The sequence below is a fragment of the Canis lupus genome, chromosome 33 (genome assembly GCF_011100685.1).
Source record: "Canis lupus familiaris isolate Mischka breed German Shepherd chromosome 33, alternate assembly UU_Cfam_GSD_1.0, whole genome shotgun sequence".
In the NCBI taxonomy this organism is placed as follows: Eukaryota; Metazoa; Chordata; class Mammalia; order Carnivora; family Canidae; genus Canis; species Canis lupus.
In genome coordinates this window covers 28040563-28066161 of record NC_049254.1, presented here as the reverse complement: position 1 = coordinate 28066161, position 25599 = coordinate 28040563, and the positions used below count along the sequence as shown (strand labels likewise).

At 40.7% G+C, this 25599-nt stretch overlaps 1 protein-coding gene across 1 annotated transcript in view; it reads right to left on the bottom strand.

Moving 5' to 3' along the window:
- Positions 1 to 25599, bottom strand: part of KALRN (kalirin RhoGEF kinase) — a 660995-nt gene that overhangs the window by 381773 nt on the left and 253623 nt on the right. Inside the window, 1 exon segment of the mRNA XM_038583060.1 lies at positions 1370 to 1561. Within this exon segment, the coding sequence (XP_038438988.1) occupies positions 1370 to 1561 (192 nt within the window).

Sequence of the window (25599 nt, the reverse complement as noted above, 5' to 3'; positions counted from 1 at the left end):
TCATCAGTGTGTGTGTGGTGTGTATACATATGTGTGTGTGTATACACAAATATATTGTAAACTTTACTGATATAAAGGATATGTAATACATAATTTACAGAGAATAAAAACATATACAATGCTCCTTATTATAAATTCTATAAAGCCAACTGATTCTCAAAGAATGTTTTTGTTTGTGAATGACAAACTTGTATGAAAGCTAGTTGATATATTCACTTGTGTTGAAGGGTGATACAAAAGTGAAAAATACCTTAAGGCTTCCATCAGAGCATTCCTCTTTCATCAGTGATGTGAGTGACTTCTGTGTTAAATGGAATAATAGTTTTTGGATATCAGAATATTTCCTCAATTTGGTGTGCTGTTATTCACAATGTAAGAGCTATAGACAGGACACTTTTAGGTTAGTCTGCACTTCAAAATATGTTTTTCCTCATTTTCTTAAGACTCCAGATAATCAACAAAAACAATAAATCAAGCCCTAGTTTATGGCATTCGATGATTCCCATGGTGTAAAACTTCTACCTTGGTCTTTTTCAAGCCATCAAGTGACATCACAGAATGTGGAGTTGGGAAGAGTTCATCAGGAGCACACAACTGTATAGTATTTTCAACGCAGAGACAAATAGATATAATTTCAAGAACATAAGTAATAATAAAATGTAGTAAAATAACCGGGAGTGATGAGTTTTGAGTATCTACTGCCTTTGTGTTTAATATATTTACTTTAAATCGATATAATTTTAAGTAATGGCTATGTTTAATAGCCCGCTCACAAATTTCCTGAAAAATCTGACATTTGGCTCTCCATAGGCTGGTTAGAGCCAGCCCCAACACACCACTAGTTCTTGAGAAGGTCACTTAATCTCTCTGAGCTGCAGTGCTCCTCTCTGTAAAACGGGTTAGTGATGTCACTGACCAATACCAGTAAGTAAATAGCAACAAATAATTATATTTCCATCCATTGTGTAATTATTACATTACTATTGCCCATGGCAAATGCTTCATGTAGGAGTAATTTCCCCCTGCTCTCAGCACTCAATGATCAGTATTTAGTTTCACCCCTTTTGTCTATGCTCTGGAAATGTGGTCAACACACACACAGGCACACTCCCCCAACAATAAACTACCAAACAGAATGTAAACAGCTCTAGGTTGCTTCTTGTGTGGATGTTAAACAAAGCCACCCAGAGTGGCCAACGTTTCCTTGTGTACACAGGAGCCAGGAAAGCAGCAGAACAGGGGTTACCGCTGTAACTACTCAGCAGGCTCTTGAGTGTTTCAAGAAGAGAGGAGGGGCTCTCTACACAGACCGTGTATGTACTCTCACCCTTCCAACCAACAGCAACCACAGCCGCTCCCTTGGCCTCACCTGCTCAGCCTTCTGGTGGAACACCGCAGACATGGCAAGGATGGTGCTGCGTTCATCCAGAGCAGCTGCGAAGCTCTTCCACTCTTGGTCCAGCTGTGTGGAGATCTGCTTGATTTGCTGCGAGGCATAATGACCAGCCTCAGAGAGGCGAGAAGCCACAGACATGATGCGGTTGATGTTGACATATGCATTCTGGGAAGCAGAAGAGAGGGAGCACTTATTGGGGCAAGCTGGAACAGCATCCATTGAGCACCTTTGGGGTGGGTGAGTATTTGGAGAAGGAGACTAGTCAAAACAAAAGTCAGAAAGAGCCTAGTATAGGCCACACTAGTGTATCCATTTGGGGCCCAAGCGAAGTCTGTCTGCAACATAAAATTTCAGCTGAAAGGAGGTACAATAACTGAGATCTTTCATCCTGGGGCACCAATATAATTTTTGTGTCAACTATTAATGCACATGAATGTGGTCACTTTACATGGATGCCCTCAGCACTCCCCACACTTTGGAAACATGATGCTTCCAAGAATCACTCTGGAAACAGAGCCTCAAATTAGGGCAAAAGGCACCTCTCTTGCTCAGGAGAGAGTTAGACCCAGGTCATTATTGCCTCCTACAACAGGGTAGTGGTGTTCATCAAAAAGAGCAAAGGACACGTGTCACATGATAATTATGCATCTTCCTATCACCAAGAGAATTTGCTGAAGCCCCACCCCTCTCCCTACCAAAAGAGCTGGGACACTAGCCATCAGTCAAGATTCAAATAAAGAGAGCATTTGAAGCAACAGGTCTTCCATGCTAATAATATACATCTGAAACTAATGATGTACTGTATATTGGCTAAACGAATTAGAAAAAAAGATCTGTGGGACCCTTTCTTAGCTCTACTAGACTAAGACATATTTCCCTACCTAACCCCAAAAAAGGCATCTGTGGGGTATGCCCAAAAAGCATGTGTAGGGCTCTCCTGGTCCTGCTGACTTCTCTCATCATGTGTTTTGTTTACAATCATTCCCATCTTTGATAACCAATTAAAAATTCATGACCATGTGTGGTTGTTTCCTACCAGGGCAACAAAAAAACCCTCCAGGAAGGAACAAGGCAAAAGGCAAAAGAAAACCCCCACAAACACAAGACAGTAGAGAGCATGCTTATTTTTAACTGCTACTTCCTATTAATTGTCTGAGGTGTCAAAACAATCAAGTAATATTGTGGCATCTACAGAGAGCTTCTCTGAATCAGACAATGTCTGCCTGAAGAAGGACTAGGGCAGCAAGTTGCTTGTGCACCTCTGTTTTTGTTACAGATCTTCTCAAATGACAAGAAATATTCTTCAGCAATGGCATTTTCTCCTCGCTCTATTATTAGCTCAGGAGTAGTTCATTAATACTGGGTAAATGAAGGTTTTTTTTATTTTCCTTCTCCTCTTCCCTCGTGGTCCCCCTATTCATCTTAGCTGTCCCTGACCTCAAGCACTCCGTCCCAAACCCAAGCCAGGTTGAGAAGGTCTCTCTTCATTTAAAAGGCCTCTGTGGAAATTTAAAAGATTAAGTGAAGTGCTCAAACACAAATCCATCCCGATGTCTAATGACCTCCATGTGCAATCTCTTTCTTTAGTCTGGCCTAAGACCTTTCTGAACGCAGTACATTTCCTTAATAGAGCTAGAATCTTGTTATTTGAAATAACTATCCTTCAAAGATTCGGCAATCATTATCAGCCTTGTTTTCTGAGTTAGGACACAGATTCTATTTAAAATTAAACTCTATTTTATAGAATTGACAGAAAAACCAACCCTACTTGGAAAGAAAAGTGGTAAAAGGCATGTACTGATTTTAATAGTTCTGTCTTGTAAGGGAATGACATTTGGATTCCCCCAAATTTTTTGCTTGTGTCACTGTCTTGGTTTAGTTTGCCCCCAAAGTAGACTTGAGACAAGAATTTGGGTCAGATGACTTATTTGAATGAGACTGCAGAAAGCAAGGTGAGGGAGTGGGCAAGTCAAAGCAAAAAGGAAAGAAAATGAATAAACGATGTGTTTATTAATGGGTTAGTGCTATAAGCAATTAGAGGTCGTTCCTTTATACACCAAATCCAACTGCTCATGGTTGAGGGTCCCTCCTGGAATAACTCCATGGCATTTCCAGCCTGACCTACACACAGACACAGGCCAAACGCACCTCTCAGGTCAGAGAGATGCAGGAAGCTACCAGTGTGTATGCAAACCACCTGCATTTTAACCGCCAGGGTCTGTTGAGGGGATACAGGTGCAGCATTGACAGCATCCAATGGAGCTATCCTTCCAAACTAGATTCAAATCCTGACACTCCCCCTCTCCCCCGCCGCCACATTTATCCAGATTTATCTAGTGCTATTGGGTTTTCCTGTCCTAGGAAAGATCTTGCGTGCTTTGGCCAGATGGGAAGCAAGCAACACAGTAAGAGCAGGGCACTAACCTGTCCCCAGGGTCCCTCATGGACATCTTATGGATGCTTGGCCCCTTGTCATCACTGCCTGTTTACATTCTCTCCCCACAGAGAACATAGGGAGGCATACTTCTGCTCACTTTTAGGAAGAGCTTTCTAGCTATTAGCGATGTCTAACTGTGGCCACCTCTGGAGGCTGTTAACACTTTGTCACTCATTCAAATATTTATGGAGAGTTGGCCAGGCTTTGTGTTGGGGGCTGTGGGAGATCAAAGAGGCATGAGACAGAATTCCTGCCCTTGGGGGCTCACAGCTGAGATAAGAAAAGTCCTCAAATAACTGCAATTTAGAGCAAAATGAAGTAAGTGTTCCTACAGGGGCGGAGACAACTCGCTGTGGGGATGCAGAGGAAGGGAATCAGAACCCCTGGCAGGGATGTTGGGAAGGGGCTTCCTGCACGGAAGGGGGTGGTGAGGCTGGCGGTCCTCCAAGGCCCCCTGCAACCCTGAAGCCTGTGATCATAAATGAAAGCTAAAAACAAACAAACAAACAAAAGACCACAGCTTACATTTCACATTCTAGAGACTAGCACAGTCAATGTCTTTTTGTTTCCTTATCAGTGGGCAGGGAAATGTCTTACTAAAACTAACAAATGATTATGCTTCACAAAAGAAGTAGAGGGAGTATTCCTCACAATAGAGGGATAAATATAATGTTGACTCATGAACTTGCTCATTATTCTTCTCTACAGCCCCCCTTTCAAAATAGCAAAACACTGCAGGCAAGTCATGTGGTCCAGGTTCGTCATCCTCACCTTCTTCATCTTCCTTCAGCCTAGAACCTGAGACAAACGGGCAGCTAGATTCTTTTTTTTTTTTTTTTTAGAAAGATTTTAGAGGTCATCTAATTACTAAGTTCTTAGACAGTTTACCACTTTTAATTTTTTTTTTAATTTTTATTTATTTATGATAGTCACAGAGAGAGAGAGAGAGGCAGAGACACAGGCAGAGGGAGAAGCAGGCTCCATGCACCGGGAGCCTGATGTGGGATTCGATCCCGGGTCTCCGGGATCGCGCCCTGGGCCAAAGGCAGGCGCCAAACCGCTGCGCCACCCAGGGATCCCGGGCAGCTAGATTCTAAATAGCAGCCAGAAACCAAATGAAAAGAGAGAAATGGTAGAGAAGGTCTCCCAATGACTTAAAAGGAAAGAGCAAGAGCTGGGTTAGGAGTCTTATGGATAAATAGGGGTGCTTAGTCATTATGCACAAACACATGTCATGGCCTTTGGTCAATCCATCCCTGTGGTTCTTCTGTGTCACTGTTTATGCCTCTGTTAAGGAGCATTTGGGAGTCATGTTTGTTCTGGGGATGTAGTCAACAGGAATAGATATTTTCATTCTTTATGGCCTTTCCATTCCCTACCAGGCACCTCCTCCACTCCCTCCAATCTGGCCCTGCCATTCTTCCCTGCCGGCCTAAAGTGCCCTTCCCTCCGCAGAGCTGTCCATCAGTCAAGGGCATCAAAGTCACTTGGCCAGGAGTCAGGAGACAGGAGTTCTGGTCCAGCTCTAACACTCACCCAAGATATCATTTACCCCTGTGCCTCAGATTCTTTAACCTTAAAATGAGGGTGTTGAATTAAATAATTTCAGACATTTTATTTGAGTAAGCAGGGTTATTTCCAGATTGAATGTAGAAAAAACTTAGGAGGTCACAAATCCCCCACATAAATGCAGTGCTATTAACATTATCATTATTCACAGTCTCATGTAGTCCAAGATGTAAACCGGATCTGCTCTGCCAAATGCAATGCACCTGTAGCACAGTGTGTGGCATCAGCCACCTCATCTTACCTGCCACCCCACCAAGGTGTCTCCCTTCCACCATCACTCTGGTCACAACTGGAGAATATAATTAAATTCCAGCAAAAATCTCACTAATTCAAAAGCCCTCTATACTTATACCCTGCCTCTGCTCTTGTTGCCTAAATTCTGTTTTCCTGTTTCATTCCTGCAGTCATTAATTGGGGATCACAGGATGGACGGCCCTTCTCCCAAGGCTTTGTCTTGTGCGGTGATGAAGCGAAATCAGTGAAGAAAGCATCACCCTCCTGAAAGAACTCTTTGGCAGAACCTTGATGAAAGTTTTCAGCTGCCAAAAGGTTTTCACTTTGAACCTGGTTCCTGGCTGCCCTCACTGGCTACAAACACAGGCAAAGTTGCTTACAAGATAATGATAACTTTCTGTTTAAAAACCCAGCTAAATTTTTTTCTCTAAATGAAGGTTCTTATGCAATACACACTCTGAAAGAGATACTGGTTCTTCTAGAAATAATCATTTGATAGAAGCTATCATTTCGGTAACCCTAAGCTCTGTGCCAGGGGTTGATTGTAAGAGCAGATCTTTGCTGACTGTATTATTTGAACCCCATTCACTTCACTCTTAAAAGTAGGGGGGATTTTACACCTTGGCCATATGTCCCCGTGCTAAATCAGAAACTCTCTCCTGTGGGTTACGTGAGATAACATAAAGTATCTAGTCTGTTGTCTGATATGTAACTGGTAACTCGATGAATGACATTAACTCACCAAATCAAGTGCAAATCACATCAAAGTATTAGTAAAAAAGCGTAACAAAAAGGAAAACCTATCAACTACTCCAGCAGAAGGCAAATATTTCTACAACCCCAAATCCCACAGTATTTCACAAAAAACATTCCACAATGTCCCCTTCTGTTCCCAGGGAGGAGTTCCTTTCCACAGGAACCTGTCACATGTGCCCAGCCCTACAGCAGGCAAAGCTGCTCTAGCTGCTTGTCAGGACACTGCCCTGCGCATCATACCCTTCTCCTAGGATTCAAGGGTCTGGGCCCTGAATTGTCCCCAGGTCTTTCTGTGACCCAGAGAGATCAGAGAATTCAGAATCAGCAAGTGACTCACTCTGTGAGCCATGCCCTTTTCAACACAATGTCCTTTCATACCTCCAGTTGGAAAACCAGAGGTCTTTGCCTCTTGGGATAGCCTTCTTAGGGCATCTCGACTACTTTGGCATTTCCAGAGTACCCAGAAGTGGGAATGTCTTGTCCTCACACAAGGGGCCAGACCCTTTGCCTTATCACTGATGTCAGAAGCCTCTTCCCCAGGCCAGGCCTAGGGTCCTTCACTTTGTCATCCGGCGGCAACGCTTCTCGTGCTCACCTCTAGAGAGGCAGAGGGGAAGCCCTGAAGAGTTGTCTCATCTCTGGGAAGAATGAGTTCTGCACATAGGGCTCTCAATTCTATTCCAATTAACGGGCTGCAGTTTTTAAATTATCATCATGAAAAATGGAAGCTGTGATCTCTTAAGATTACCACAGGAGGTGAGGCACAGCTGCCACGTAGGGGCCACTTTCCTAAAAGGGGCTCAGTCCAGACAAGCCGTGGAGACCTTGACTCTCCAAATCCAAAAGTCCAGGGAGGGAAGCCAGGCAAACACCTAGCCAAGGGCCAAGATACTCAGCAAAATCACTTGGATCAAACGAAAACTGATGTTAAATCAGAATGCTAAATATAAAACATTTAAACAATATGGCCTCAGCTGAGAATATACATATCACTAACATTATGTGTAGCAGGGAAGCACACTCAAATGTTATTATTACTGAATGCTTATTTTGCACAGATATGCCTGGTGGTAGGACCTTCCCTCTAGGCTCTTTTTGTCATCTTGATTCTTTTATGTATAGAGACGTGTTTAAAAAATAATTTTGGGATATACATATTTTTAGTAACTGGGGGAAAATGTTCTAAAACTATACAGAGGAAATATACAGTATCTAATCCCCAGCTCTTTCTCTTACCACTGATATTAATACATCAAAGCATCAACTATCTATGGGTGTTGGAACTAAGGGGGAATTTATATTCAACCTTTTACTTTTCTTGAACTCATTCTTTTTATTGAGACACAAAAGTTGTTTCTAGTTTGGGGCTTTCTTCCTCTGCAAATAATGCTAGGGGTTGTAGAGTATATTTAATTTTAATAGATTTGGTATTTTAAATATTTTATAGTTTTACAAATTATTTTAATATATCTTCAGTGAATCTGGTCAGGTTGCATTCCATGAAAGCTGTAATTACTCAAACTCCTCCACCTCTTTTTACTATAAAAAAGCTTTATTTTTTTTTAAAGTAAGGCACAATTTACTACCAGTGAAATAGGTAAGTTTTAAGGAGCAAATTATGCTTTAATAAGGAAAAGAATATAAGCACACTTCAAGTTTTTTAGAAGCCAAGTTCACGTAACCATCTCATTTTACAGTCATAAAAAAAAAAATAAAACCCAGACATGTCTTGCACCCACTTAGAAGGTGTTTAAAAACTTATTAAATCAAAAAAAAAAAACTTATTAAATCATTTAGGAGGTAGGTTCAAAGGCGCTGGGATTCCTAGTCTGCGTGATCCTTCTGTTTATAGCTATCTTTTTCTCATGCCCTACAGCTTATATTAATTTAAGTTTTTGTTTTGTCATACTGAGAGGGAGCCATAAGGAAAAATACTTGGAGATTTTCCCATACAGCTTTCAGAGGCTCCGTGAGTAGCGTTCAGTATCAGTAAGTAGATAGATCGTGCCAGAGCAATGGAAAAAGCTGAGCCTCACCTCCTCTTTCCAGCTTAATGGTACCATATGTATCGCTTGCATCTTCACTAGTACCAAACGCACTTTGGGTCCTGCTGCTGTTACAGCATCAGTTTATGATTAATTAGTTTAACATTACCATGTAAACCTGCTGATCCCACCTCGAAACATATGGACACTGGGATAGTAACATCTGGAATAAGAACTGTCCATGCTTGAAACTCTACTACAATAGCTATGAGATGTGATGAGCTCTAAATGAAATCTCCAACTTCTGCCTCCCACAAACCACAGGGTGCCCTCAAGGGGGCTAAATAGGGCAGTTGATGGATGACTATCTGGTCAGGTCTGGCCAGACAGTAGGTCAAACCATGTGGAAGCCATCTGTCACTGTCGGGTGGAGAGAGGAAAGAAGTTGGAGCAGCCCCGGTGCTCAGCAAAGATAACATTGGCCCATGAATCCCTCTGTCCCTCTCGCTTGGCTTGCTGTAGCAATGTTTCCTCCAGCAATTGCTTTACAAACCATTAAGCAGTCATGAAAACAAGTGCCTGGCCATATGTCCAAGGGCCAAGGAAACCCAGGAACAGATTTTAGTAAAAGAGAAATTGGTCTCTCTCTCCTTTCTCAGTTCAGAGTGAAACTTCTTTAGAGAGGTGAGTGTCTTTGTAGGAGACAGTGTTGCAGGATTCCAATATTAGGGAAGAATTACCCATTCTTCCCTAATATTTGGCTGGAATCAGATCTGGGAAAACCAGTGGGGAAAGTGTCTGGGAACAATATAGCTCTTCTGGGTTAGAATATAGTAATTTCAGGCCGCCTTTTAAGATTGAAATCAGAGGCTATAAAACTTCATGGAAATATATTCATCAGTTTTTTCTCCCCAATCCCTTTCTTGTGTAGGCCTGGCTATTCAGAGCTCGGTCTGTGTGTTGGCACAGCCTGGGAGCTGGTTAGAAATGCAGAATCTCAAGCTCCTTCCCCAACTTTCTGATTAGAATCTGCATTTTAACAAGATTGTCCCAAGTAATATGCATGCACATTAAAGTTTGAGAAGCTCTGTAGATGGGAACTCTGAGAACAAGAACTGTTTCTTCTAGCACTCCTGACCCTGACAATAATACCTGAACATTTGCCAAGCACAACACTGTGCCAAGTGCTGTGCTTAAAATGCATGATCACATCTCATCCTTACAACACCCCTGGCAAAGTACTATCATTATCCCCACCATTTATAGGCGCAGTGGTAAGGCTCTAAGAAATTGAAATAACTTGCCTATGATCACACAACCAGGCAGGAATCACAGAGTGGCAGTTAGCACCTAGTGCTCATACTCTTTCTATAGAGAGGAAAGCAGTTGGGTTGGCCAAGGATGTCCCTAAAGGGAGAGAAGATGATGAAGAGAAATTTCCCCCCCAAAGATTCAATCATTCACATCTCAGAGAAATAGGGTTTCTGGGGAGAGAATTTAATAAAAGTTTCTACATCTCTGAAGTCTCCCTATTGGGGCCCTTGACTTGCCCTTGAAAATCCCATAATAACCCAAGTCTAGAATGGGCAGGAGTCTCTTGTTCTCTCCCTCCTTGGAGCAATAATCTTTACCTGAAAACCTAAGGCCAGTCACCTGAAGAACAGATCCCCAACTCTGCAGAACCTCTGGAAAGCTCAGGATTAAGGCAACTCTTTGCTCCTTTAATTGATGTCTTGCCTTATTGCTGGAGTTTAAATCTGCTGTCTTACTCAACTATATATCCAACAATGTAAGACACTGTGCAAACAGAGAATAAGACAGACAAAATCCCTATATGCACATGGAGCTTACATTTTAGTAGAAAAGTCAGATAATAAATTGATAAATATTTACTATACATATTTCAGTTCTATATAAAATACAGCTGAGAAGAGTATACTATGAGATGGGACTGGGAAACACTACTGAAAATAGAGAAGTCAGGGCAGGCTGACCCCTGAAGTCGGAGGTGAGAGCTGAGCTTATCTCTGAATGAAGTGAGAGAGTGAATATGTGGCTGTGGGCAGGAAGAAGCTCCAGGTAGAGGGGACAGCAGGGGTAAAGACCACAAGGCAAGAATGTCCTTGGTGGGCTCAAGAAACAGCAAGAAGCCGAGGATGACTGGAGCAGATAAGGAGGTGGTAGAGGCTGAAATCTGAGAGGTAACTGAGATCTAGACCATGTAGAGCCTTGTAAGCCACAGTAGGGACTTCAGCTTTTATCTTGAGATGGATAGGAAGACATTAAAGCATTCTTGAGTGGAGGAGTGACACAATATAATGTATCTCACTCTTGGAAGCAACATTCAGGCAGTTGTGTTGAGAATGGACTGGAAGGGAACCAGGTAGGAGCTACAACAACAGTCCAAGCAGGAGCTAATGGCAGCTTGGGCGAGGGTGGTAGCTGTGGAGGTGGTGACAAGTAAGAACGTAGATTCTGGAGATGTTTTGAGGGTGGAGCCAAAAGGACTTGCTGATGGAAATCCTGTAGCTCTTGCTCATTTGTGGGCCTCTGGCTATGTCAGGCTCTCTGACCTCTTCTTTTTGTAATGTTCCCTTCCCCTATGCCTACCTGGTCCTGACCTCTCAGTTTTCAAACTTGCCTACATGTCCTTGAGCAGTCTCTCTGTCCCTTATCTGGCATTCCTGGCTGGCTACCACCCATGCCCCAGAATGGCATATGCAACATTACTGCTGCTTATTTTTATCAATATTTTATATTTGTGTCAAGCTTTACGGTTTAAGCCCTTCTGTGTACATTATCTCATCTGACGTGCTAGGTTTCATAGGCCATTTCATGCTTTTCATTTGGCTCCAGGAGACCTCAAAGAAGAGGCATGAGTCAGCTTTGGCTGAATTTCAGGCAAATTAACTCCTTGGCAGCTGCAAACTTGTCAGGGAGCAGGCACTGGCTGCATGTGAGTATGTAAGAGTGGGTGGGTAAACTGAGCCATGAGGTTCAAGGGATGCACACACCAAGAGGGCCCAGCAAATAACCTGAGGTCAAGGGACATGTTGATGGAAGGCCTTGGAGAGCAGTGGACCGAAGCCAGGAAAGAGGTCCTAGGGCTGTGGGCAGAGAATTAGGAGTGAGGAGGAAGAGGCAAGTCTGGGGCCTGGAGGGGGTGTACAAACAAGAGAGAAGGTAAAGTCTGAGTGGTCAGCCAGGCCCTGGGGATCAGCTCAGAGCAGGCTTTCAGAAGGGACCCGGCTGTTTGGCTGACTGGTGAGAAGAGCCAGCACCGTGCATCAGGACAAGGCTGAGAAAGTCTCGGCCGCAGGGAGCCAAGGAGCATCCCTAAGGTTTTTCTGTTGAATTGAAGCCAATCCCTCAAAACAAAACAAAACAAAACAAAACAAAAGCTGATTAGAGACCAATGCACAAAGTCAAGTGGGGCACCTAAAAAGGTTGGGATGGGGAGCTAGGAGCAGGGAGTAAAGACAGACAGTTCTTCTCTCTGGAGCCTCGTGATCTTAAAGGGAAATCCTCACTTCCAGTTCCACAGGCTCATTATCTGGTAGCTTTAGAGTTTGACCCCTGGCCATTGTCAGGTGCTTTTTTCTCTTCACCCTGAGCCCATGATTCTCAATCTGGTTCTCAACCTTGTACCTATTTCCTGGGCTCCACCCCAGCACAGTTAAAGCAGAGTCTAGGGCTGTGGGGTCCAGATGGGGTGTTTTTTTTTTTCAAACTTCCCCCAGGGGACTAGAGTGGGCAGCAGGATGAGGCCTGGGGCCGTAGCCACGTGCACCAGTTTCCCCGGGCCCCCTCCAAAGCATCTTCCTCCTTCCTTAGGACATGTTTAATTCTGACAATGGTGCCAAGAGCAAGGATTCATAAATGGATACCGAGCAGATCAGAAAATAAAATCTAATCCTCCTACTGGGTTGGAAGAAAAGCGAAATTCCACCCACAGGGCTGTTTGTGGAAATACAAATGCCGCATCCTGTTCAGCTTGATTCGTAAGAATAGGTCTGGCTGGTGATATGTGCAATATCTTACAAGTATAGGTTTCCTCAGAAGGCCCGCCTTAGGAATCCCAGTGTTGACAGCAAACCTAGGATCACATTCACTCTTGTCAGGGAGGAACACATTTTAGTTGCTTTACCTCTACCTTTAGGATTAGAACCTCAGAAACAAAGATGCTCGAGGTCAAGGTGGTCCATGAGAGATCATCCAGTCCACTAGTTCCTGGAATTTAGTATGCTTCATTTGGGGGCCTTGTAAGCAGCCTGGCTCCCAGGCCCATTCCTGATGGAAACCATTGCTCTCATTCCCCTGCTTTCCAAGGGTTGTTCAGCTTCTGCTAGCGCCATGACCCATAGGCCTCCCGCGGAAGTGATGGCCCCACCTTACCAGTTCTGCATCCTTGCTGCCCAAACTCTGTTCCGGGCTGTCGGCAGATGCTGTGGCATGCTTAATATCCTTATTTAATAAGTATTTATTAGGAACCTATGAGGTGCCAGGCATTATCATAGGTACTAGGGATGCAGGTGTGAATAAAACAGACAAAGGTACCCTCCACAGCTTATATCCTAGTGGGCAAAATTCTCTTTGCATTAGGGACATGAATGTGAAGATGCCTAAACTGCAAGCTCCCTTGAAGACCGCTTTGTGACTTGTGACTCCTGCTGTTCTAAGGGTCTAGCAAAAGGCATAGAGAATACGAACAGCAAAAGTTTGCTGAGTATACCAATGAGTGAATGCCGAGTGGCACACGCCTATCTTCCTCCCTCAGCCTTGTAACATCACCGGGGTTGGTGTCCACGCTCTGTCATGGCCACTCTCTTTAACCATTAATAAGGTTCTATCCTAAATATAGTGGGAACCCACTTACAAAACACCCATACTCCAGGTGTCTTTTTCTTCTTTTTAAAACAGTTCTATTGAGATGCAATTCACATACCATACAGTTCACCCACTTAAACTATGCAATTCAATGGTTTTTGAGTATACTATTAGTATTTAGTACACAGATATGCACAAGCAACACCACAGTCAATTTTAGAATATTTTCATCCTCTCAAAAAGAAGGTCTTTAGCTATTGTCTCCCCATCTCCCATCCATCCAACCTTAAGCAGCAACTAATATACTTCCTTTCTCTATAGGTTATAGGTTCTCTCTTCCTTCCTTCTACTCTAGACTCTTCATACAAATGGAATCATATGGCCTTTGGAACCTGGCTTTCACACAGTAAAATGTTTTCAAAGTTTATCCATGTTACAGCATGTATCAGCACTTCATTCCTTTTTTATGGGTAAATAATATTCCATTGCATGCATATACCATATTTTGTTTATCCATTCATCAGTTGATGGACAATTTGGGTTATTTCCACCTTTTTGTTATTATGAATAATGTTCCTATACGCACTTGTGTGCAATGTATGGACATTCTGTGTGAACATATGTTTTCATTTCTCTTGGGTATATACATAGGAGTTGAATCACTGGGACATATGGTGACTCTATGTTTGACTGTTTGAGGAGCTGCCAGACTGTATTCCAAAGTGGCCACACCGTACTAGTGTGAGGGTTTGGATTTCTCAAAGTCCTTGCCAATGTTTGTTATAATCTGACTTTTTGATTATAATCATTCTAATGGGTATGAAATATCTCATTGTGGTTTTGATTTGCATTTCTCTGATGACTATCAATGTCAAACATCTTTTCATGTACTTATTGACCACCTGTATATTTTCTTTGAAGACATGTCTATACTGATCTTTATCCATTTTTTAGAGTAAGCTCTATGCCCAGCTTGAGGCTTGAACTCATGACCCCAAGACCAAGAGGCATATGCTCTATTGACTGAGCCAGCTAGGTGCTTCGCCTTTGTTCATTTTTAAACTAGGTTATTTGTCTTTGGTCACTGAGTTGTAAGAATTCCTTATATATTCTTTTTTTTTTAATTTTTATTTATTTACTTATGATAGTCACAGAGAGAGAGAGGCAGAGACACAGGCAGAGGGAGAAGCAGGCTCCATGCACCTGGAGCCTGATATGGGATTCGATCCCGGGTCTCCAGGATCGCGCCCTGGGCCAAAGGCAGGCGCCAAACCGCTGCGCCACCCAGGGATCCCTCCTTATATATTCTGTATACAAGTCCCTTATTAGACAAATGGTCTGCAAATACTTTCTCCATTCTGTGGGTTATCTTTTCACTTTCCTGATTATATTTTTTGAAGCACAAAGTTTTTTCATTTTGATGAAGTCCAATTTATTTGCTTTTAATTTAATGTGAGGAAAGGGTCCAACTTCATTCTTTTGCATGGGGCTATCTAGTTGTCCCAGCACTATTTGTTGAAATGACTATTCTTTCCAAATTGAATTATCTTCGTATCTTTGTCAAAACTCAGCTGACCATAGACATAAGGGGTTAATTAATAGACTCTCAATTCTGTTCCATTGATCAGTATGTCTATCCCATGCTGGGAGCACACTGTCTTGATTACTGTTGCTTTGTGGAAAGTTCCGAAGTCAGGAAATAGGAGTCCTTCCACTTTTTCAAGATTGTTTTGGCTATTCTGGGTCCCATGTAATTCCACGTGAATTTTAGAATCAGCTTCTACAAGCCAGCTGGGACTCTGACAGAAATATGCTGAATCTGTAGATTGATTGCCATCTTAACAAATAAAAAGTCTTTCAATCCACAAGTATGAGATGTTTTTTCCCTTTATTTAGCTCTTCAATTTCTTTCAATAATGTTTTTATAATTTTCAGAGTACAAGTAGTATACCTCTTTAATTAAAACTTCCCCAAATATTTTATTCTTCTTAAGTAAACGGAATGGTTTTCTTAGTTTCATTTTCAGATTGTTCATTGTTAGTATGTAGAAATAAAATTGATTTTTGAGTATTGATTGTGCATCTTGCAATCTTGTTGAACTCATTTACTACTTTAATAGTTTTTAATGGACGGCTTAGGATTTCCCATATGCAAGATCATGTTATCTGAGAATAGAGATAGTTTTACTTCTGCCTTTATCATTTGGATCTTTTTTCTTTTTCCTGAATAATTGCTCTAGCTAGAACTTCCAATATTGAATAGAAAGTGACAAGAGCAAACATCCTTGTCTTGTTCCCAATCTTAGATGGAACGAATCTAGTCTTTAATCATTAAGTATGATATTAGCTGTGGGTTTTTCATAGATGCCCTTTTACAGGTTGAGAAAGTTCTCTTCTAAATATTCCTATTTAGTTGAATGTTTTTATTATGAAAACGTGTTGGATTTTAAATGTTTTTTCTAAGTCTATTGAGATTATGTGGTTTTTGTTTTTTATTCTACTGATGTTAAACCAACCTCAAAATCCTGGAATAATTCCCAATTGGTCATGGTATGTAATTCTTTCTATATGTTGCTGTATTTAGTTTGCTGGTAATTTATTGGAAATTTTTGCATTGATACTTATAAACATTATGAGTCTGTACCTTTCTTTTCTTGAGTGATGTTTTTGTCTGGTTTTGGTATCTGGGTACTATTAGACTAATAGAATGAGCTGGAAAAGGTACTCTCCTGCTTTGGGGGAAAGTTTCTGAAAAGTTGGTATTAATTTTTCTTTAAATATTTCTTAGAATTCAGTGTTGAAGACATCTGAGCCTTAATCTTTGCTCATTTCATCTAAGTTTCTAATTTATTGGGATACGATTATTTGTACTATTCCATTGTAATCCTTTTGATTTCTGTAAGGTTGGTAGTAATGTCTCCTTTTTCATTTCAGATTCTAGTAATTTGTTTTCTTGGTCATTCTAGCTAAAGGTTTGTTAATTTTCTTGATCTTTTCAAAGAACCAGCTTTTGTTTTCACTGATCTTTCTGTTGTTTCTCTATTCTCTTAATTCATTAATTTCAACTCTAATCTTTATTATTTACTTATTTCTGCTTGCTTTAGGGTTAGTTTGTTCTCTTCCAGTGCCTGAAGGTGGAAGGTTATTGATTTCAGAAATTTTTAAAATACAGGTATTTACAACTATAAATGTCTCTCTGAGCACTGTGTTAGCTGTATCCTATAAGTTTTGGTATGTTGTGACTAATTTTCATTCATCTCAAAGTATTTTTCAATTTCCTTTTTATTTTTGAGAGGGAGAAAATACACATGAGCAGTGAGGAGGGGCAGAGGAAGAAAGAAAATCCCAAGCAAGTCCCAGTGCAGACCCCAGGGCAGAGTCCAACATGGGGCTCAATCTCACAACTCAGAGATCATGACCTGCGCTAAAATCAAGAGTTGGATGCTGACTGAGCCACCCATTGCCCCCCAATTTTTTTATTTCTTCTTTGACCCATTGTATATTTAGGAGTGTGTTATTTAATTTCCACATATTTGCAAATTTCCCAAAGTTCTTTCTGTTGTTGATTTTTTGTTTCATTTTGGTCAGAGAACATTATATTATTTTTACCCTATTTATTGAGGTTTGTTTTATGATCTAGCACACGATCTATCCCGGGAAATTTTCATGAACACTGGGGAAGATGTATGGTCTGCTGTTGTTGGTTGGAGTATTCATGATATCTTGTTAGGTCAATTTTGTTTACAGTCCCTCTTTCCTTGTTTCAAGTTTTCTATTTTCTTGCTGATCTTCTGCTTAGTTGTTCTGTCCATTATTAAAAGTGAGAGTGTTGGGAAAAAAAAGTGAGAGTGTTGAAGTCTCTATGATTGTTGGGTTGTAGTCTCCCTTCATTTCTGTCAGTTTTATTTCATGTATTTTGGTGTTCTGTTGTTACGTACATATATGCTTACATAATTATTATATCTTCCTGATGGAGTGACCCTTTTGTCATTACAAAATGTCCCTTTGCATTTCTAGTAAGATTTTTTGTTTTAAAGTCTATTTAAAAGTCTGTTATTTGTGTAGCCACTCTGGCTTTCTTGTAGTTGCTGTTTGTATAATACATCTTTTTCCATCCTTTTACTTTCACATCCTTTTACAATCTATAGTTGGATCTTGTTTTTCTTTTTTAATTCAGGCTATCTCTACCTTTGATTAGAGTGTTAGCCCTTTCACATTTTATGTCATTATTGATATAGTTGGATTTATATCTGCCATTTTACTTTTAATCTACATCACATTTTTTAAACTTTTATTCTTCCTGTCCTGCTTTCTTTTGCATTAGGTGAATATTTTATAATGTAGCATTTTAATATCTTTACTGATTTTTTTACTATTTTTCTGAGTTACTTTCTTAGCCACTGCTTTAGAGCTTACTATATACATCTTCCCTTATCAGAATCTGCTTCAGATGTATACTTAATTCCAATGAGTAAAAACATTACTCCTATCTTGTTATTCCCTTCCTCCCTTTTTGTGATATTATTATATACACTACATCTATAAGTGCTACAAACTTAGAGTTAGATTGTTATATTATTGATTTTTTATATATGTCTTTTAAAGAAGCAGATATAAGAAAAAAGAATTAGTATATATGTATAGCTTTTGTTATATTAACCTCTGTATTCATCACTTCTGGATCCTTCCTTTTGCTCTTGTAGATTCAAGTTACCATATGAAGTAATTTCCTTACTCCAATACAGCTTTGTTCCCACTCACCTACTTGTGCTGTTACTGGCACATATATTTCTATATGCTATAGGCATATAGCATGTTATATACATATTATTTTACACAATTTTTAAAACAATAAGAGAAAAAGAACAAATATGCATTTATATTGTCTTTTATAGTTACATGGTTACCTTTACTGATACTCTTTGTCTTTTTGTGTGGATTCAAATTACTGGTTAGGGTCTTCTTTTTTCTTTTTTAAGAATTTACTTATTTGTTCATGAGAGACACACACAGAGAGGCAGAGACATAGGAAGAGGGAGAAGCAGGCTCCATGCAGGGAACCTGATGTGGGTCTTGATCCCGGGACCAGGATCGCACCCTGAGCCAAAGGCAGACATTCAACCGCTGAGCCACCCAGGTGTCCCATTGTTTAGGGTCTTTTTTTATAATTTCTCATAAGGTGTCTCTGCTGGCAACAACACTTCTCAGTATTCGTTTAGCTGAGGATATCTTTATTTCACCTCCATTTATGAAAGCTAGCTTTGCAGAATATAGGATTCTTGGTTGACAGTGTTTTCCTTTGAGCACTTTGAATATATTATCTCACTTCCTCCTGGCCTCCATTGTTTCTGATGAGAAATCAGCTATTAATGTTATTGAGGTTCCCTTGTGACAAGTCACTTTTCTCATTCTGCTTTCAAGATTTTTTCTTTGTCTTTGTTTCAGTATTGGGAGTGGGCAGAGGGAGAAGGAGGGAGAAAGAGAGAGAGAATCTTAAGCAAGCTCTACACCCAGTACAGAGCCCCACCTTGGGCTTGATATCATGAACCTGAGATATCATGACCTGAGCTGAAATTAAGACTTGTACACTTAACCTACTGAGCCATCCAGGTGCCCCTGCTTTCAGTGTTTACAATGATGTGTCTGGTTGTAGGTCTCTTTGCAGCTATCCTACTTAGAGCTTCCGAAGTCTCCTGGCTGTATAATTCTTTTCAATGAATTTAGGAAGATTTCAGCCATTATTTATTCTTGTATGCTTTTCTATTCTGTTCTCCCTCTTCTCTCCTTCTAGTACTCCCATTATGCATATGCTGCTGTACTTAATGGTATACCATACTTTTCTGAGGTCATGGTTTGTTTTTTGTTTTTCATTCTTTTTCTCTCTATTCTTCAGGTTGTATAATTCATATTGATCTATTTTCAAGGTTGCTAATTCTTTCTCCTGCCTGTTCAAATCACTGTTGAGCTTTTTAGGTGAATTTTTCATTTCACTAATTGTATTTTTCTATTTCAGAATTTCCTTTTGGTTCATTTTTATCATTTCCATCTCTTTACTAATATTCTCTGTTAAAAGAGATATTATCATCAAACCATCACCTTCCTTTACTTCTTCAATCATTGCTTCCTTTAGTTTCATTAAAAGAAAACATTTATAATGGCTATTTTGAAATTTTGTTAAATCTGACATCTGGTCACTTTCATGGGCAGTTTCTGTTGCCTGTTCTTTCCGGTAAATGTTTTTTCTCTATTTTTTTCCTGGTTATATGTTTTCTGTTCCTTTGCATGTCTTATAATTTTTTTGGAAACTGGACATTTTAAATAATATTTTATAGCAACTTTGGGTCCCAATCTCCTACTTCTAGGTCTTGTTATTGTTATTTGCTTGCTTATTTGTTTTGTGACTGGCTGGACTGTTTTAGTAAAGACTATTTCCACTTCAGGTCCCACAGTAGATGACCTCTGATGTTATTCCCCAGGTGGTACAGCCTTGGGTATTCCCACAGTCACCCTGGGATGACAGTGGTCTTGGCAGTGGTCTCTTTAATCTTCTCTTTCCTCTGACCACTTGTAAATTTCCCTAATAGTATGTTTGAAACTGCTGTTGGTTTAAACTTCTCCATTCTCTGTTGCAAATGAGGTTAACTCCTTTGGGAAAAGACTTGGAGCTCTCTGTTTTAATTTGTTTCTACCCCCAGGCAAAATCTCAGCCATGGCTCTGGAGCTGGGATTAGGGATGATGGTGTACCTCCTGAGTAATACATCACCCACTTTAGCAGCTGTACACTCAATGAATGAGATGAGTAGCCTCATGCCTCAATTTGCCTCTCCCAGCATGGAATCTCTGCCTTACAAGCTGAGGCAAGGGAGATAGGGGCCCTAGGATTCTCAGCAGTGTTGCACCTATGGTAGAGCCTCTGTTCTATGAGTTGGAGCTAGACAGAAGAAGGAGTTTCCCCTGCTTGGCCACACTCATCCAGAACTTAGCCTTAGCACAGGTAGCTTTGGAACAGGATAAGAAATGTCCTGTGATGACAATTCTTCAACTGGGAGCTGGGGCCCTATGTTCTTGGTTGCACCAGTTTGGAGGGCAATTTCATCTTATGGAACTGGGAGGGGAGAGGGAGAGAGTGGGTCTAGGTTCAAATACCACAGACTCAATGTCATTATTGAGTTTTAGTAGATTTTCTTGAATAAACATTTCTTAATTTGCTGAATGCACTTAGGTCCATTTCCAGAGACTTTATATGGTTGTTTTAAAATATTTTTCACCAAAATATAAATTAAATTAAATGATTTTTACTAGTTTCACTGGAGAGTGGGTCTGTGGAGCTCCTCAAGCTGGAAATGGACTCTTCCAGAACTTATGATGCTTTATTTTATGTAGTAACTGTTTCATACTTATAGCTTCCACAAAACAATATTTTCTAACTTTAATATGCATATAAATCACCTTGGGTAACTTGTTTAAAATGCAGGTTCCTAGAGCCAATCCACCAGAGATTATGATTGTCTATGACTAGGGTGGGAACCAAAAGAAATATGCATTTTAGCATGCTCACTATAGGATTCTTTTTTTTTTTTTTAAGATTTACTTATTTATTTTAGAGACAGTGGGAGAGAATGCACATGTGTTGAGTCAAGAGAGTGCTGGAGGGAGAGAGAGAATCCTCAAGCAGACTCCCCACTGTGCACAAAGCTCCATATGGAACTCAATCTCAAGACCCTGAGATCATGATCTGAGCCAAAATCAAGAGTCGGATGCCCAACTGACTGAGCCACCCAGGTGCCCTTCACTATGTGATTCTTTGAAAAAAATTGTACTATAAAGACTAATGCACACCAGATAAGATGGATCTCTTTTTCTTCCTCCTCATCTCCTCCTTCCACTTCTATAAGGTTCCTTCTTCTACAGGTTCTATATCTACTAAGGGGCTTTGTAGCTATGGTAGGATCAAATACTGACTATTTAAACATCACATAGTGTGTGTGTGTATGTGTGTGTGTTTACACTGAAATCTAGAAATACTCTCATTATAAAAAGTGCCTCCTAGTTGGGGCTGGAGAATCATGCTTTGGGGATGCCAAGCATCAAAGATGACAGATGACCCCAGAACAAGGCTTTTCAAATTGGGGTCAGGAGATCTGCCTCAGAATCTTTATCACTCTTGTATCAGATTTGACTTTTCCTTGGATGCTACGTTTGTAATTTTCCTCAAAACAAAGATAAAGAACACCACAGGCTTTGCTGTATTTGGTCTGATTCACACGCAATCAAATGGCAATATGTGCCTCTGCTGAACAAATTAATAGGATTAAAACAGCTATCAAACATGCTATAGCAGAAAGGATTCCTACCACCCAGCTGCACATGGTTATCACTAATGTGAAGTCTCACAGTCATAATAATAGAAAATGAACATTATTTCATATTTTAAAACTCTAGACAGAAGCCATTAGTAATTTATTTTTTTTCCCAAAGAACTGGCTAATTAAAATAGTAAATAAGGCTACATTATGTTTGGATTTACTCCCGTGGGTGTTTTTTTCATGAAGAAATAGAACATGGATGGCTATGTGATTGTTCTATTGTATATTACAGTTCAACCCTACTTTGATCTATTCTACACTCCCATGAGAGAAGGCCACACTCAGAGGAAAGAGAATTTGTGAGAAAGGATTCTACAACAGCAGGCAAAATTAAGCAAGAGGAGGGCCTCAGAGAGCTCAAGACACCTGGCTTTCTGAGGCACTATAAGAAGCCTGCAAATATTTCCCTTTTAGGTTTAGTAGGTAGGATATTATCATTGTTGTTATTATTTTGAAGATCAAAAAACTTTATAATTCCACTGGGAATTATAAAAAAACATGTTATGGCAAAAATGCAAGTATCAACCAATTTTAACCTTTTTTTTTTTCCAGAGTTGCTTATGTACCTTACTCAGTAGGGTATTACTCCCATACCCTTGATGTGTTAATAATTTGGTGGCCTTTATTGGTACCAATTCATTGATAGAAGTTAGGAAATTTCTGGTTTTTCTTTCATGATTTAATGATACTCGATTATTTCTTGGTAATGGTTACCTCAGTTGGAGCTGGGTCTTTAACCAGTATATAAAATTAGATACATGAAAACAAAACTTAAAAACCAGATAAATTATAAGTTGATTATTTTTATCTATAAAACAATATACCTAGGATTTCTTTAATTATAAGTTGTTTGATCCACCATAGAGCTAATTCACATACAATTAATTTACTATCAATAAAAAAAAATGAGCTTTAAGATGGGGTTGACTGTCAATCAAAACATGTACCTGACATCCCCATTTAAATTGAGTTCCTTTTATTATACTCTGTCATAGCATATCTTACTCTTCCAACATAACACTTAATGGTTTGTAATTATATATTTATTTGTGAGATTATTTACTAAACATCTGTCTCTCTACTGGAACCTCTGTGGGACAGACCATCTCTCTTTTGTTCACCACCATTTGCCCAATATCCAGCACAACATCTGATCCTTAATTATTTGTGGAATGAATGCCTGAAGAAATCATGAAGTTTGTAACATCGTAAAATGGGGAGGTTGATTGATAGGCTTTAGGATACTCTTGAATCCCTGAAATTGTCTAAGAGGTGTTCATATATGCATTACTCTTGGGAGAGGGCCCATAAGCTTCATTATATTTCAAGGGGGTCTGTGACCTCCCCCAAAGGTATGGAATCACCAGCCTATCTCAGCAATAAGTTCCAAAAGAATTTACCTGTAACCTGAAACAAAGTATGCTACATGTACCTTTACATGGACAGATTTGTGGGTGTATGTAGAGGTGGGCGTATAATTTCCAAGAACAGAAACAGAAATGCCCCAGTGAATTTACAGAACAATCCACATTCCCACTTCCCTTGCGTAGTGGATCATTCTATAGTCACTGGGCTCCAGCAGTAGCTGCTTGCATTCATCTGTTTCTTGGCAGCAACATCCATCACTCAAGCCAGAGAAAAGGAGTCTGTAATACCTTCCCCTCACCTGTTTGGGATGCTGACATCCCTCTTTGTGGGAGCTGCTTTTAATAACAAACCTGTAAACCTACCGGTTAACAAAGGCACAGAGCCATGTTTATAAAGCACTGGTGCCCAGGCAATTTGATCAAACAACCCTGGGATTTCCCTTGCCTTGCCCTCCAGCCAGAGAGGAGAGCCAGCCTAATCAGTCCAAGGAGGCCTCTGCGTGCAGCCTGCCTTCACAGTCAACCAGGCAACCGGGGGAGACTGTGAGATGCGCCCAACATGCTAATTGACTATTGTATATTAAATCTCCTCTTCTCTCTCTCTCCCAGCTCCACAAGATGCTTCCCTTCAGTAAATTTCCTCCCTTGTTTTTGTCCTGAAAACGGAGACTTCAAAGTAAATTTGTCAGGAGAAAGATTTTTGTTGTGCTGTTAACTCTCAGTGATCCGTATTAACAGAGAGGAGCAGCGGTGCAGATAATTCAAAGCCAAAAGCTCTATTTAGCTTTGTAGTTCATTGTTTCGAGGGGCTTGGTGGCAGACTTACCTCCCTAATTATGTTTGTCTTCGCTTCTTATTAAAATGAGTTTGTCTGCCCTACGGCCAAGCAGTTGGGTGACAGGAAGATTCTGACACAGAATTTGTCAGATTCACCAGGGGAAGTCCACAAGGTACCCAGATAATCAAACTCGACTAGATTTGAGTTCACATTCTTAATCACCTGTGATCAATTGCCTTGCTCCTCTGTGACTAAAGTAAGCCAGGGATGAGACATAATTATAGGAGACTAGTTGGAAGGAAATGAGTCTTTACGTTCAGATGAAGATACAAGTCTGTAGTATGCAAAATTGGGTAACAAAATTCGTGTTGACGTTTTCCCTGCCTGGTCCCACAGCCTTCTATTCTGTGGCCACAGTTATCTTTCTGTGCTCATTTCATGACGATCGTCTCTACCTTCCACCCTGCTACGGTTCCCCGTGCTAGTCATCAGGGCTAGTTGCAGATACCTCAAGCTCTCCTCCCCAACACATAGGACCATCTATCTCCACCCAGCAAGTCAGATGTGGTCGTATGCCTAATGCTGGTTAATGAGGTGTGAGTGAAAGTGGCATGTGTCACTTCTAGGTGGAAGCTTCAGAGCCATTATGTGCAGTGCAGCCAGCAGCATCTGAGGCAGCGGCTGCTGTCAGCCTGAGTCCCGAGTGCCTGTGATGAACAGAACTCCTACCAGCCAGTGATGGGCATGTGATAGGACCATGAAATAAATCCCCACTGTTTTAGACCACTAAGGTATTAGGCTTCTCAGTTAACTCAGTGTATCTCTGTTACTGCACACATCAAGCTGCACCATGATGGGGCTGTGTCGCCAGCTAGACACTGAACACCTTAAGGCCAGAATTGTTTCTTCTCCAGTACATGAAGTCTAGTACACAGCATATTTAAAACAACCTGGAAGAAAATGAAGTTCTCTTCCTTTTTGGCTTCTGTAATCTTCCGTGTTTATGTTTACCTAACGCTTGCCCCCCTCTCAGCATCACTGGCTGAAATAAGAAGGTGTCTTTGGTGTTCAGATATATGGGGGACTGTGGAGCTTTTCTTTTGGACACACAAGTAGGAAGCACAAGTAGGAAAAACGAGCAGAAGAACAAAGTGAGGTAAGTCGAGGCCTCATTAGGCTACAGGCATCTTGAATATACTGGTTTCAAAAGGCAGGCAAGATTTTGAAGTCAAATCTTGGGACAACCACGTGGAAAAAACAGTATCCCCAAGTGTTAGGTTTACAAGGGATCATAGGTTCTACCCGGACTGGACTTCTACATCACCATCATCACCATCATTATTATACCAAAATTAACTGAGAACCTACCATATACCAGGCACAGCTCCCACCGCTTTATAATTGACTCATTGGGTCTTCACAGCAATTTAGAAGGGAGCTTTTACTTCCATTTTATGAATGAAGAAACAGAAGACCGGGGAAATAAATTCCCTATGGCCGCACAGCTAGCAAATATCCCTCTGTGAATTCAGCATTCACTCTAGGACCAGGGGACTTTGCTAACTCTCCGTGCATCCCATGTCCTGCCTCCTCCTCCACTCCCCTGGATGGTCCTGCCTCCTAAACCAATACAAAGCAATTCTAGCCTCCTCTCTGGTAGCAACTGTGTGTCCCTTAAGCCTCCCCTTCTCGGGTCTAAACAGCACCGATTCACTCAACTATTTCCCCCCCTTTTTTTTTAATAATACATTTATTTTTTATCGGTGTTCAATTTGCCAACATACAGAATAACACCCAGTGCTCATTCCTTCAAGTGCCCCCCTCAGTGCCGTCACCCACTCAACTATCTCCAATGAAACATTTCCAAAGAGCCTGCAGTCCCTT